Source organism: Nematolebias whitei, chromosome 22 (assembly GCF_014905685.2).
Source record: "Nematolebias whitei isolate Nwh7 chromosome 22, NemWhi1, whole genome shotgun sequence".
NCBI lineage: Eukaryota > Metazoa > Chordata > Actinopteri > Cyprinodontiformes > Rivulidae > Nematolebias > Nematolebias whitei.
Genome location: NC_056519.1, coordinates 236,434 through 248,358, shown reverse-complemented (window position 1 = coordinate 248,358; position 11,925 = coordinate 236,434). Strand labels below are relative to the sequence as shown.

Below are 11,925 nucleotides of genomic sequence, written 5' to 3'. Positions count from 1 at the left end.
TTTAATGTATGCTGATGAAACAGGCTGTTAGTTTAATGTATGCTGATGAAACAGGCTGTTAGTTTAATGTGGGCTGATGAAACAGTCTGTTAGTTTAATGTAGGCTGATGAACCAGGCTGTTAGTTTAATGTAGACTGATGAACCAGGCTGTTAGTTTAATGTATGCTGATGAAACAGGCTGTTAGTTTAATGTATGCTGATGAAACAGGCTGTTAGTTTAATGTAGACTGATGAAACAGGCTGTTAGTTTAATGTATGCTGATGAAACAGTCTGTTAGTTTAATGTAGGCTGATGAAACAGGCTATTTTTGTATGTAGTTTGATGAAACAGGCTATTTGACGTAGGCGGATAAAACGTAGGCTGATGTAGGTTTAATTCCTTAATAGCCGATAACGTAGGTATCCGACGGTGCCAAAAAGCAGAAACCCTGCTATCATAAATCCAATGATATATAAATATTAGAGATCCTCCTGAGAAAATGCCGAAAGGCATAACATTTTACACTCTCCCCACGGATCCATGACATACCCTGCCACATGCGTCTCAGCGGAGCATGAGGGCTCTCCAGCACCCTGTTGCTTGGTTGAATATTTTAAAATAAATTGCGTTAAAAGTCCAGCTGATCAAGTCCATGACAGTAATTTATGATTTGGAAGATGTGTAAATATAAGCTCCGATACATAGGACAAAGAGCAAAAAAGCAGGAGGAAGGCAGGAGAGGGAAGAAAAGCATCCGTCTTGCTCGAGAGCGAGTGAGAAGAAAAAAAACAATAAAAGAAACTTAAACTTAAAAACTTTAAACAAAAAAAAACCCCTGATTTCTACCAACTTAATGATCATAATTTCACCTTTTTCCTTCCTTCACCAGTTTTTAATCTTGAAATTGGAAAGGCCAGCGGTCGTTCAAAGCATCACCTTTGGGAAATATGAGAAGACTCACGTGTGCAACCTCAAGAAGTTCAAAGTGTTTGGTGGGATGAGTGAGGAGAACATGACGGATCTCCTCTCCAGGTGAGATGTCCAACTTTTTCCACTGCAGCTTTCTGTGTGAATGCAGCAGAGCTGCAGCTGTTTGTGCTTCTGTGTGGGTAGGGGGGTTGTTGTTGGCCTGGGTCAAAGTTCTTTGTCTCTGCCATGGATTTCCATCATCTATAAATAGTCTGCAAATAAACAAAAACGTGTTTTGTTGTAGCATTGTTTCCAATCTAATGATACAGGAATTAAACTGACACTGCTTTCAACCAATAAAGAGAAGTAGAGTCTCAGTTTGAGCCAGTCATAGCAGAGCAGGGTGGGGCCTGTCTGCTTCTCAGTGAGCAGCAGAAAAGCTGCAGGTCTAAGGGAGAGAAATGTGTGCAGTCTTTCTCTCACAGTGAGAGGCTGTTTCTGCTGCTTTGTCTAAATAAATATTAATGCTAACGGACAAGTATATATATGTCCCAGATTATCGCAGAGATGTGTGTCTCCATTTATCTTTAATCCCCCCCACAAACTAAAAGTTCTCTGTGAGAGTCAGTTTCAGGTGTTTGTAGTTTATCATAAATATTTAAAAAATAAATTTCTACATGGTACTATAGCATTAACACGGACTTGTCTGGATGTTCTAAACTTGATTATATTTAAAATCATACTGAGAGCTAACTGTACTGTGTGTCATTTAATAAAGGATCAAATACTGGGATACTAAACACTGTTTAACTACCTAATGGAAACATATATAAGGTAAAGAGTATTGGTCCAAGCCCTGAACCTTGACAAACTCCGTAACTAACTTTGGTGTATGATGAAGATTCATTTTTTACTCTTAAAAAAAAAAAAAAAAAAAAAAAAAAAAAAAAGTAAAATCTGGGCCTCTGGACGTTCAAAAAAAACCCCAAAGCAAAGCAACAAAAATAATGTAAAAACGTTTCGTCTCTCCTCTGAAAGACTTCCTCAGTCTGAGGTGCTGTATTCAGCTCAGTCTCTTAAATAGCACCTTCTCAGAGTGGATCAACCAGTTTTGCTGCTGACAACCAAAACCAGCTGATCACATGCTCAAGAAGGACCATCAGCCTAACAATGGATCATTAGCACCTGATGGCTGTTTACTGTTCAGAGGGCTGAGTGATACTAGCAATCACAGCATTGTAAGAGGGGGACAGTTGAACCTGGAGGCTCCACCCCTGTTTAACATGACAAAAACATCATCATTCTCCCAGCAGACAAAGGAAGGTGCACAGTGATTTTGAACCAGAAAGACTATCATGAGAAAGTTATGACACTCCTTAGTGACTTAAACACTTATGAACCTCTGAAAAGAGATCCAGGAAGTGGCTACAAGAAGAAGTTGATAGATTGCTTGAAAATTTTTGGAGCAGGACAAGGCTATTGACCGTTTTCTGTACCACAGACTGTACCCAGGGGAGGTCACACCTAGTCTGTATGGTTTACCTAAAATCCACAAACAAGGTGTACCTTTAAGACCAACTGTTAGCATGATTAACTCTGTCACTTACAATGCTTCCAAATAGCTGGTATCTGTACTCATCCTGACAAGGTTCTGTTTGGATCTGCACAACACCAGACTCAAAAATGGCTTTAAAAGATTTATTTTTAAAGCAGCTTCTGGTGGAGGTCTGGGTCCCAGTGGAGGTTCAGTCGGGAGAGAGGGACAGGCTAGTGACTATGAAGTGGGTGAGGAGTTTTGAGACTCGCTGTGAATTAGTCTCTAACCTTCTCAGTCTGTGGCGTGGCAAGAACAGGAGAAGCGCTGAACTTGGTGGCATCACTGTAGCAATGAGAGCTGCAGCAGGCCAACAGAACAAGGAGCAGCGTGTTGTCCATGGAGGGCAAGTCCTGAAGCAGGGTCCAGAAAACTTAGCAGGGGTCATTAACAGGCGATCAGAGAGCTGGTACCAGAACAAAGAGAGATCCGAAGGCATAGTCGAAGGAGGAGAAGAAAAGGGTCAGTAAATACCGTGGTCAGATGAAGCAGACTAATCCAGAGAGGGGCAAGGCGACGAGTCAAGGAAACAAGGCTGAGGTTGTGGTCAGGAGTCAGTGTTACGACCGGCTCAGACCGAACATATTTAAGGGACACAGGACACCAAAAGAAGGTTTAAAAATAAAACTTTATTAAACCTAAGTTTTATAAATCACTCCGGGCAGCAGGCGAAGTCTTCGTGGGCTCCTCCCTCCTGGACTGGAGAGCACCTTCTTCAGGACCCGTGTCACCAAACAAAAAGAAAGTAAAGTAATAAAACGAAAGGTGGACCAGGTGAGTTTGGCAAAAAAATATAACGCCGCCTGAGCAGGGCCAACCCTGTACAGGGTCGTCGAAGCCTCACAGACAGCGGACTACCTGTCCAAAAGATGTCTAGGAGTAAAGAAAAAAGAAGACGAAAACAGGACTACCAAATCTCACCCAGTCAGAGGGCTTTAGTCTGAATGACTACAGCAAACGGGAGGAAAAACAAAACTGACCCAAATCGCAGGACCGTCCACGGTCAGCAAAATCACCTCCCTGAACAATAAACAGAAACATCTAAACGTCCACAATCACACAGCTTAGGTCCCTCTACCTGAGCTGAACTAGGCTTCCACAAGCACACTCAAGGTCTAAAATGCATATTAAGCACCCAGGCCTAAATCTCAAACAAAAAGCACTCAGCAGCTCTTTCATATCTCCTCAACAGGAGCTTACCTCATAACAAGACAACAAGGGTGGGCGGAGAACACCCTAGTACCAAACAGCACTGCAGCAAGCAGCACCACCACCACCACCTCTGAGTTCCTCAAGACTCCACACTCTAAGAACCACACTCTGAAGCTTATATAGGAGCTTCAGTCAGAACTCCCAAGCTGACTGCAATTAAGCTGATTAAAATAGAGGCGTGACCAAGAAACAAAACTGCAGCTCATGTACAAAACTTAGAAGGTGTCACTAGGGGCACCCTAGGGTACATAACAGTCAGAACAAGGAATCGCTGGATATCTACTGGCAAAAAGCTTTCAATAATCTGGCACTGAGTGAGAGTGTTGCTGGGCTTATAAAGAGAGCAGAGCAGGTGGAACTGATTAGAGTTGATTGCAGTGGCTGAGCAGAGGAGGTGTGGTACAGGGAAACATGAGCTGAGGAAGGGTGACAGGCATTCCTAGATGGAAACATGAAAACTAAAACAAAAACAGTGGAAGGAAAGGGTAAAAATGTGACGCATCCCTTTTAGTTGGCAGCTCAGAACACCGTGGACTTTGTGGATAAGGTGAGGGATGTCATCATGGAGACTGATGAAACAATGGTCTCTTTTGATGTCACATCACTCTTTACGTGCATTCCTGTTGATGATGCAGTAGAGGTGGTCAGTTTAAGATTAAAATCAGACACCACTCTGAGCAGCCGGACCACACTTTCCACAGAACTGGGTCAACTCTTTAAACTGTGCCTGCAGTCAACCTACTTCACATATGGGGAGCAATATTATAGGCAGAAACATGGGTGTGCTATGGGGTCTCCAGTTTCTCCTATTGTTGCCAACCTGTACATGGAGGAGGTAGAAAAGAGAGCCTTGACGTCCTTTTCAGGGACACCACCAAGTCATTGGTTCAGGTATGTTGACGACACCTGGGTTAAAATTAAATCTCAGTAAGTCCAACATTTTACTGACCGCATCAACTCTGTGGATAAATACATCAAGTTCACACGAGAAGATGTAAAAAATGGCTGGTTGGCTTTCTTGGACTGTGAGGTCTCAGTCTTTGATAGAGGACATTTGCAAACTGAGGTGTACCACAAACCCACCCACACAGACCAGTATTTGCAGTTTGACTCCCATCACCCTTTGGAGCACAAGTTAGGAGTCATCAGGACTCTGTACCACAGAGCAGACAGCGTCCCCACTAGCTCGGGAGCCAGGCAGAAGGAGAAATCCCACACAAGACAGGCTCTAGAGCAATGTGGATATCCTAACTGGGCCTTCCTGAAAGCAGAGAAGAAACCCAAACAGGACTCCAGTCAGCCATCAGGTGAAAAGGAGGAACCCAGACCAAGACCAGTGGTCATTCCATATGTTGAGGGGGTATCAGAGAAACTGAGACGTTTATTTTCTAAACATAACGTCCCAGTGGCTTTTAAACCCCAAAATACATTAAAGACTGGTTCATCCCAAAGATCCAGTCCCCCGGCACAAACAGAGTAATATTGTGTAAGCTGTTCAGTGTCAGGAGGGTGATCAGTCTTACATCGGGGAAACTAAACAGCCACTGGCCAAAAGGATGGACCAGCACAGAAGATCAACATCAGGCCAGGATTCTGCGGTCTACACTCATCTCCAGGCCAGCGGTCACTCTTTCAGGGATGAAGATGTTCACATCCTGGACAGAGAGGAACGATGGTTTGAGAGAGGAGTAAAGGAGGCCATCTTTGTGAAAAGAAACCGTCCATCATTAAACAGGGGCGGAGCCTCCGTGTTCAACTGTCCCCCTCTTACAATGCTGTGATTGCTAGTATTACCCAGCCTCCTGTGAATAACAAACAGTTGTTGTCCACTGTTTTCATCAGTCTTTGTTAAAGAAATCAGGTCTCACTTGTAAACGAGTCCCTGAGGCTCATTGGGATTAACCTGTAGAAATAAAGGTTGAATGAACAAAAACGGAACCAGTGTGGACACCAGAGACGTGCAGTCAGGGGAGGCAGTGCCTCACCTGTCATCATGACAACTAAAATACTGACAGTTGTAGATGAACAGATGCAGAGATATATTCATCAATTAAAACGGATTCCTCATTTTTCTGGACTGAATAAAACGTGCATTGAATTTAATGAAATGTAACGTGAGACGTCATTTATCTTTGACCCATCAAAATGAATGCGGTCATTTATTTACAGAATCAAAGTTTAACATCAAACATTTACATTAATTTGGCAAAATATGAAAATAACAACATAATCAATCAGGAAAACCATACGGCCATGATTTTCCGTTGCTTCACCACAGACATTTATGAAAACTGTACAGTTATGATCAATTATCCACACGGCGGTGGATGAGCACTATACACAGACATTTCTAAATGTCTGGAAGGATTTCTACTTTAGAGAAGAATTTAAAGATGGGATGAAGTTTAAAGGGAGTAAAAGATGGTATGTGAGGGGAAGTGTTCACCAGAACCGACACTCTCCATCAGAACCCAGCCTTCCTCGGTACGCTTCGGTAGGAAACTTGACTCATTACCTCTCTGAAGATTAATCAGCAGATATGGAGGTCCAGTTAACGCTACCTGTCCAGCGTCTCCATAGGATGGCTGTGACTCGTCCGAAGTAGTGACGAGATTCCGTCCGACACCAGCTCACCTCAGCAATAGCAATAATCCAACTCTGAGGAGCCTTATCATGCTGGACTTCTGTTCTCCCCAACAACTTCTCAGCGCAGAACCGAACTGCTCAGAAGCTTCACCGAACTGCACTTCTCCGCGCAGAACTGAACTGAACTCAACTCAACTCTCCTCAACTCTGAGAGAACTAGGAAGTACTGGCATTTTTAAGAGCTCTTTTCCCGGTTCATTTGATCGTCCCGGATTGGTCCAAAACAACCAGACAGGGGTGTGTTTTGTGATGTAAGAGGGTTACTAAAAGTCAGAAGACAGCAAGAATGTTATTGAACAGATTAAACTGTTCTCACAGACAGAGAGAGTTTTGTTTTGGCGAGTTTTAGAAACCGGTGCAAAAACCCCCCTGTTGACGTCTGAGAGGATGTAAAAACAAGGCAGTTGTTCCAACACATGTCTGCTTCGACTCCTGACCTCGGAAACGCACACTTGCTCATTCAAAGACAGAAATCAGAAAATGCATAAAAATCTGTAACAGACCTTAACATGAATTCTAACTCTGCATAAGCATTAAAAATCATTACACTGTTTCACAGTTAATAAAATTGATTAGTTCACTGCAACATCTAAAATGGTTTGAACTAAGACACTTTGATTATCAACATTTGTAAAATAGTAATGATAATAAAAAGAGAGTGTTCTTCCACTTGATTTTCAAGAAAGAGAGTCTCAGGATGGGTGAACCTGTATTTCTGGATTCAAATCAATGAAATGACAGTTTCTGTCCCACAAGGTTCTTAAGGTCAAGGGTTTTGACCTTAGGCTTAGTTTTGACATCAGGTTAAGTTCACTACACAGTGATGAGAGAAAATACATTTGACCACCTGACTGTTCTGTAAAAGTGTTTTTATGAAACTTGTCTGAATTATTTCAACACTTCAATGGTCAAAATTGCAGAATTTACTCATTGTCTGTTCAAGCAATGCAGGTGAGGCCGTGTAGTGCTCTGATTCATCTCTGGGGGCATTCTGTCATACAATATATGAAGTACGCAGTTGGAGCATGCCCATTGCTGTCTCTCTTTATATCACAAATATACATGTTTGATTACACATGTTCTGCACATGCTGATGTTCTACAGTCTGTCTAATATATTGAACTAATTTGTGAGACATATTTCTTCTTTCTAATCGGTTATAATCCACGCTGAAAAACACGAGGTGCGGCAGAATATACCTTGCTACACCAATAGGGGGCAGTGCTGCCCCATAGGGACAATGAAGCAGGTGCTGCTGTTCAGTGTAAAATACTTCCACACAGCGACATGTTTAGATGAAAAGTTTGTTAGCTGTTAGCCACAGTGCTGCTGCTCAGTCCTCACGTTGTAGCTGCTGCAAACTATGGACTGGATTTCCTGAATGTGAGGCGGGTCTTATTACTCTGGGTTCATGAGACACGCCTCCGTTCAGGAAATCCATTCCATAGTTTGAAGCCAACATGCATCATGGATCGGAAAATCCGATACGTAAATTATGCTGGTATTGGAGGCCGATACCGATACTGGATCGGATCTGCCCCATCCCTACTTTTTATTAGTATTGATTTTATCTGTTTAACTCATCGTTTTATTGTTTTAAATTGAGTTTTTAGTTCATTGTGTGCTTGACTTTGTAGCTTTGTTTTTATGCTTTTATCTTTGTTTTTTGTTTTTTTTACTGATGTTCAGCACTTTGTTTCAGCTGTGGCTGTGTTAAAGCACTTTATAAATAAAGTTGTTGATGATGATGATGATGTTAATCTCCACAGTTTAACTCCTACACACTTGAATATCTTGAACCAAAAGCAGTAAGGTTTTTTGTATTCTCTGTTCCATTCCAGTCCAGCAAAACACTACACTACAAACATTCACATCAAATTCCTCAGTCATCGGCGCAGCGCTTGTGTACGTGATGGGGTGAAACTTAAAAGTAGTTTTTGTACCAGCCACGAGGGGGTGCTCATTTTTTGCAAATTCAATATGCAGCTTCCGGTCCCCCCCTCTCAGTATCACGGTTTGGGACTGATAGGTGATAGTAATATGTGATTGCATCTTCAGTTTGTTAGTGTTGTGTTAATCAGGTGGACTCCCTGTTTTAAAAACCACAAATGAATTCTGGGTTTATTTGTTTCAAACATGCTCCTCTGTGGAGGCACGCAGATGTAGTAGTGCCTGATGGAGCAGCTACTGCATCTGATCTTTTGTTCTCTCCATGTGCCAGTGGCCTTAAGAACGACTACAACAAGGAGACGTTTACATTAAAGCACAAGATTGACGAACAGATGTTCCCCTGCAGATTTGTGAAAATAGGTAAGCTGCTGCTTTAGAAATGGCTACACTTGAATTTGTAAACAGTATTTGTTTCAGTCCCTTACTTGTTGATCCTTGGTCTCAGTGCCTCTGATGTCTTGGGGTCCAAGTTTTAACTTCAGCATCTGGTACGTTGAACTGCATGGAATCGAAGACCCTGAAGTGGTGCAGCCCTGCCTTAACTGGTACAGCAAGGTAAGAACTGGAGCCTGGAGGGTAGGGCTGGGTATCATTAAAAAAAATTCAGTGTCAGTACCGGTACCTTCACTTCGATATCTGTTCCTGAATGGTACTTTTTTTCTGTACCAATTTTATGATTTTATTGATTTTAGTTTATTTAATTGTGGAAGAAGCTTTATTAGCGCACGATGTCCAAGACAAATTTCCCCTCGGGGACAATAAAGTATACATGGATCTAGCTATCTATCTGTAATTGACATCAATTCTAACAAGAACAATATTACGTTACACATTACAGTACAAATCTTGAGTTTTATTTTTTAACTTTGGTATTTTTCCATTCTAAGCAGTTTTCTTACATAAAAATAAACAAATAATTTTCAGGTCAAAAGACCAGTTGCCTAAGTCTGGAGGAGGGATGGGCTTACCATGCCTTAAAGACTATTGCATATCAGCACAGATAAAACCACTTATCCTCTGGTGTAATTTTGATTATGTAGCAAAATGGAAGTCCATAGAGTTGTCACTGGTAAGTAAACCTTTACAGAGTTACTAAGTAATCCAAGGGCTATTAAACAATGCAACTTTCAGAACCAATGGGTAGAATTTTCATTGATTTGGTTAGACCTGGTCAAACAATTTAATCTTCAAAAAGAAATTTGTGTGTTAATGTGGCCAGTACATGACTCTATGAACCAGCTCAAATCGATGGGAGTTATGTACAATGGGAAAGGCAGGGAATTACTACATTGTGCCTTCTATTAGATAATCTGGGACTTGTTGATTTTGAAACTGTCAGAAAGATATGGCTTAGGTCTTTATTTAACCCCAAATTGATGTAAACTTAACATAAGTTCTTTTCTCGTGTTTAAAGTTCATCAAATCAGTTAATACACACAGATATTCCAAAATAATCACAAATTCAATTGATTTTATGTATTCTAAAAATAATCTGATATATATGATGAAGATTTTGCAAAATAAAAGTTAACTGAATAACAAATAGCTTTGCATCAAAGGTCTAATTGATTATTCAAATTAGTGGAACTTAAAAGGCAGACTTAGGACTGGTTTCTGATTGTGAAGTGGTTAAAATTGTATCTAAGGTGAGCTAAGTTTGTCTGATAAGTTGTGATGTAGGTTCACCAGCAAGGTGTCTCTCCTACCAGGACGATGGTCAGAGCATGGTTCTGACAGCTGCTTAAATGGTACCAGCCTAAGATGTTCCAGTGACTGAGAGGCTGAAGTATCCTCAAAGTTCACCTGTCATCGTTAGAGGGACAGAGGTCCATATGGTTGTCAGCTGGGATTTACCACTCTGCTGTGTGGTGGTTGCCTGGTAGACAGCTCTCAGGTTAATGCCTGGTTCTGGTTCTGCTGGGTAACTTCTGTATCATTTGTCCCGTCTCTGCTCAAAGTCGTCTGCAGAAAGGATGCTTCTCTCCTTTCTGAGGTAAAGTGCAGAAGCTGAGTTTCTTCTCTCTCCAGTTCTCTGTGCAGAAGTGTGTGTTTCAGAGTGTCTCTTCAAAGTGTGTGTTTTTCTCCAAAGTTTTCTTAGAAAAAGTGAAACTAACTGTCTGTGTGGAACCGAGATGAAGGTCCACCTCTCGGAACAGGTGGTCTTAACTCTTGGCTTTGTTTTTTCATAAAGGCCTATTAAATAAATCTAGAGTCCCTTTTCTCTGCCTTGAAAGTTTTCCCTTTAAAAGAGAAAATAAGACAAATGTATTATCTTAAAGAAAGATGACTTAAAACGCACATTTTCATGGATAAACATTCAGGTATGACATATTTAGGATTGAACTTAAAACATACAATGTTTTACCATTGGTGTTGCTGTCCATCTCCTGAAAAGGAATGTCATTAAACAAAAGGGTTCTTATGGTGTTATCTTCATGGGAACGAGTCTGGAAGAAATACTCCTTTTCGATAAAGGAAGATCTCAACGTAGTGAGTTCGGATGTTTCAAAAACTCCAAGGTCAGTTGAACAAAATCTCATTAAAACGATCTGTCAGTTTCATGGAAAATTAGTTCATATTGGCAGTGAGGTTAACACAGTGACAGTTTTTTTATTATTACATTTACATTAGTGTCAACTGAGAAGTTTGTGTGTTGAATATTTGTTAAACAATGTCTGTTCGTTCCCAAGGGAATAGGTGAATCTTACGAAAAACAGTTTCAAATACAAAACACAGCAATGATGTTTGTTTAAGGTGAGGTGAACTATTTTTCTGAGATGAGGTGTTCTTTTTCTGAGGTGGTGTTCCCCTACACTAATACCATAGTAGTAGTAAGTAGTAGTTTATTTTAGTATGTATATGTGTGTATGTATATATGTGTGTATGTGTATATGTATATATGTGTGTATGTGTATATGTATATATGTGTGTATGTGTATATGTATATCAATCAACCTTTATTTATACAGGTAAATCCCATTGAGCCTCGAGGACTCATTTACAAGAGAGACCTGATTTCAACAAAGAAAGATGACAACAATGGACAACAGCAACAACAATAAACAGTTATAAAAACTCATACTACAGTTTTTTTTTTTGTTTTTTTTTAACAAATAGGATGGCTAAAAGGAAAAAGGTAACAAAACCAAAAAAACTACTAGATTCCGAGACAAATGTATAAAACTAAAAACAGGAACATGTCTGCATTGGTCCCTGCCAGGAGTCCAACAGATTCTTAAAGCCACTTAGAGAGGTCAAAGGTCGAGAGCTTCAAATCTTTTTGTAAGATATTCCAGGAAACAGGAGCGGAGTAGGAGAAGGCCCTTTTGCCTAGTTCAGTCCTCACTGAGGGAACACTGCAGGTAATAATGTCCTGAGAGCGCACTCCGTAGCTGCACTCACGCAGAGACATGTAGGAGGAGATGTATGAAGGCAGCAGACCAAGAAGTGATTTAAAGATGAAAATGTACCAGTGAGAGAGTCTGCGTGAAGTTAATGATGTCCAGTTAACCAATGAATACAGGGTGCAGTGGTGGGTACGATAATCACAGCCAGTTATGAATCTTAGTGCACCATGATAGACAGCATCCAACATCTGCAGCATCCAACATCTGCAGCATCCAACATCTGCAG

The 11,925-nt window shown here is 41.0% G+C and overlaps 1 protein-coding gene across 1 annotated transcript in view; it reads left to right on the top strand.

Annotated features, from left to right (window-relative positions):
- mkln1 (muskelin 1, intracellular mediator containing kelch motifs) overlaps positions 1 to 11,925 on the top strand; it is a gene marked incomplete in the record, with an annotated part of 120,689 nt that overhangs the window by 9,258 nt on the left and 99,506 nt on the right. Inside the window, 3 exon segments of the mRNA XM_037695953.1 lie at positions 871 to 1,013; positions 8,564 to 8,652; positions 8,738 to 8,847. Of these exon segments, the coding sequence (XP_037551881.1) occupies positions 871 to 1,013; positions 8,564 to 8,652; positions 8,738 to 8,847 (342 nt within the window).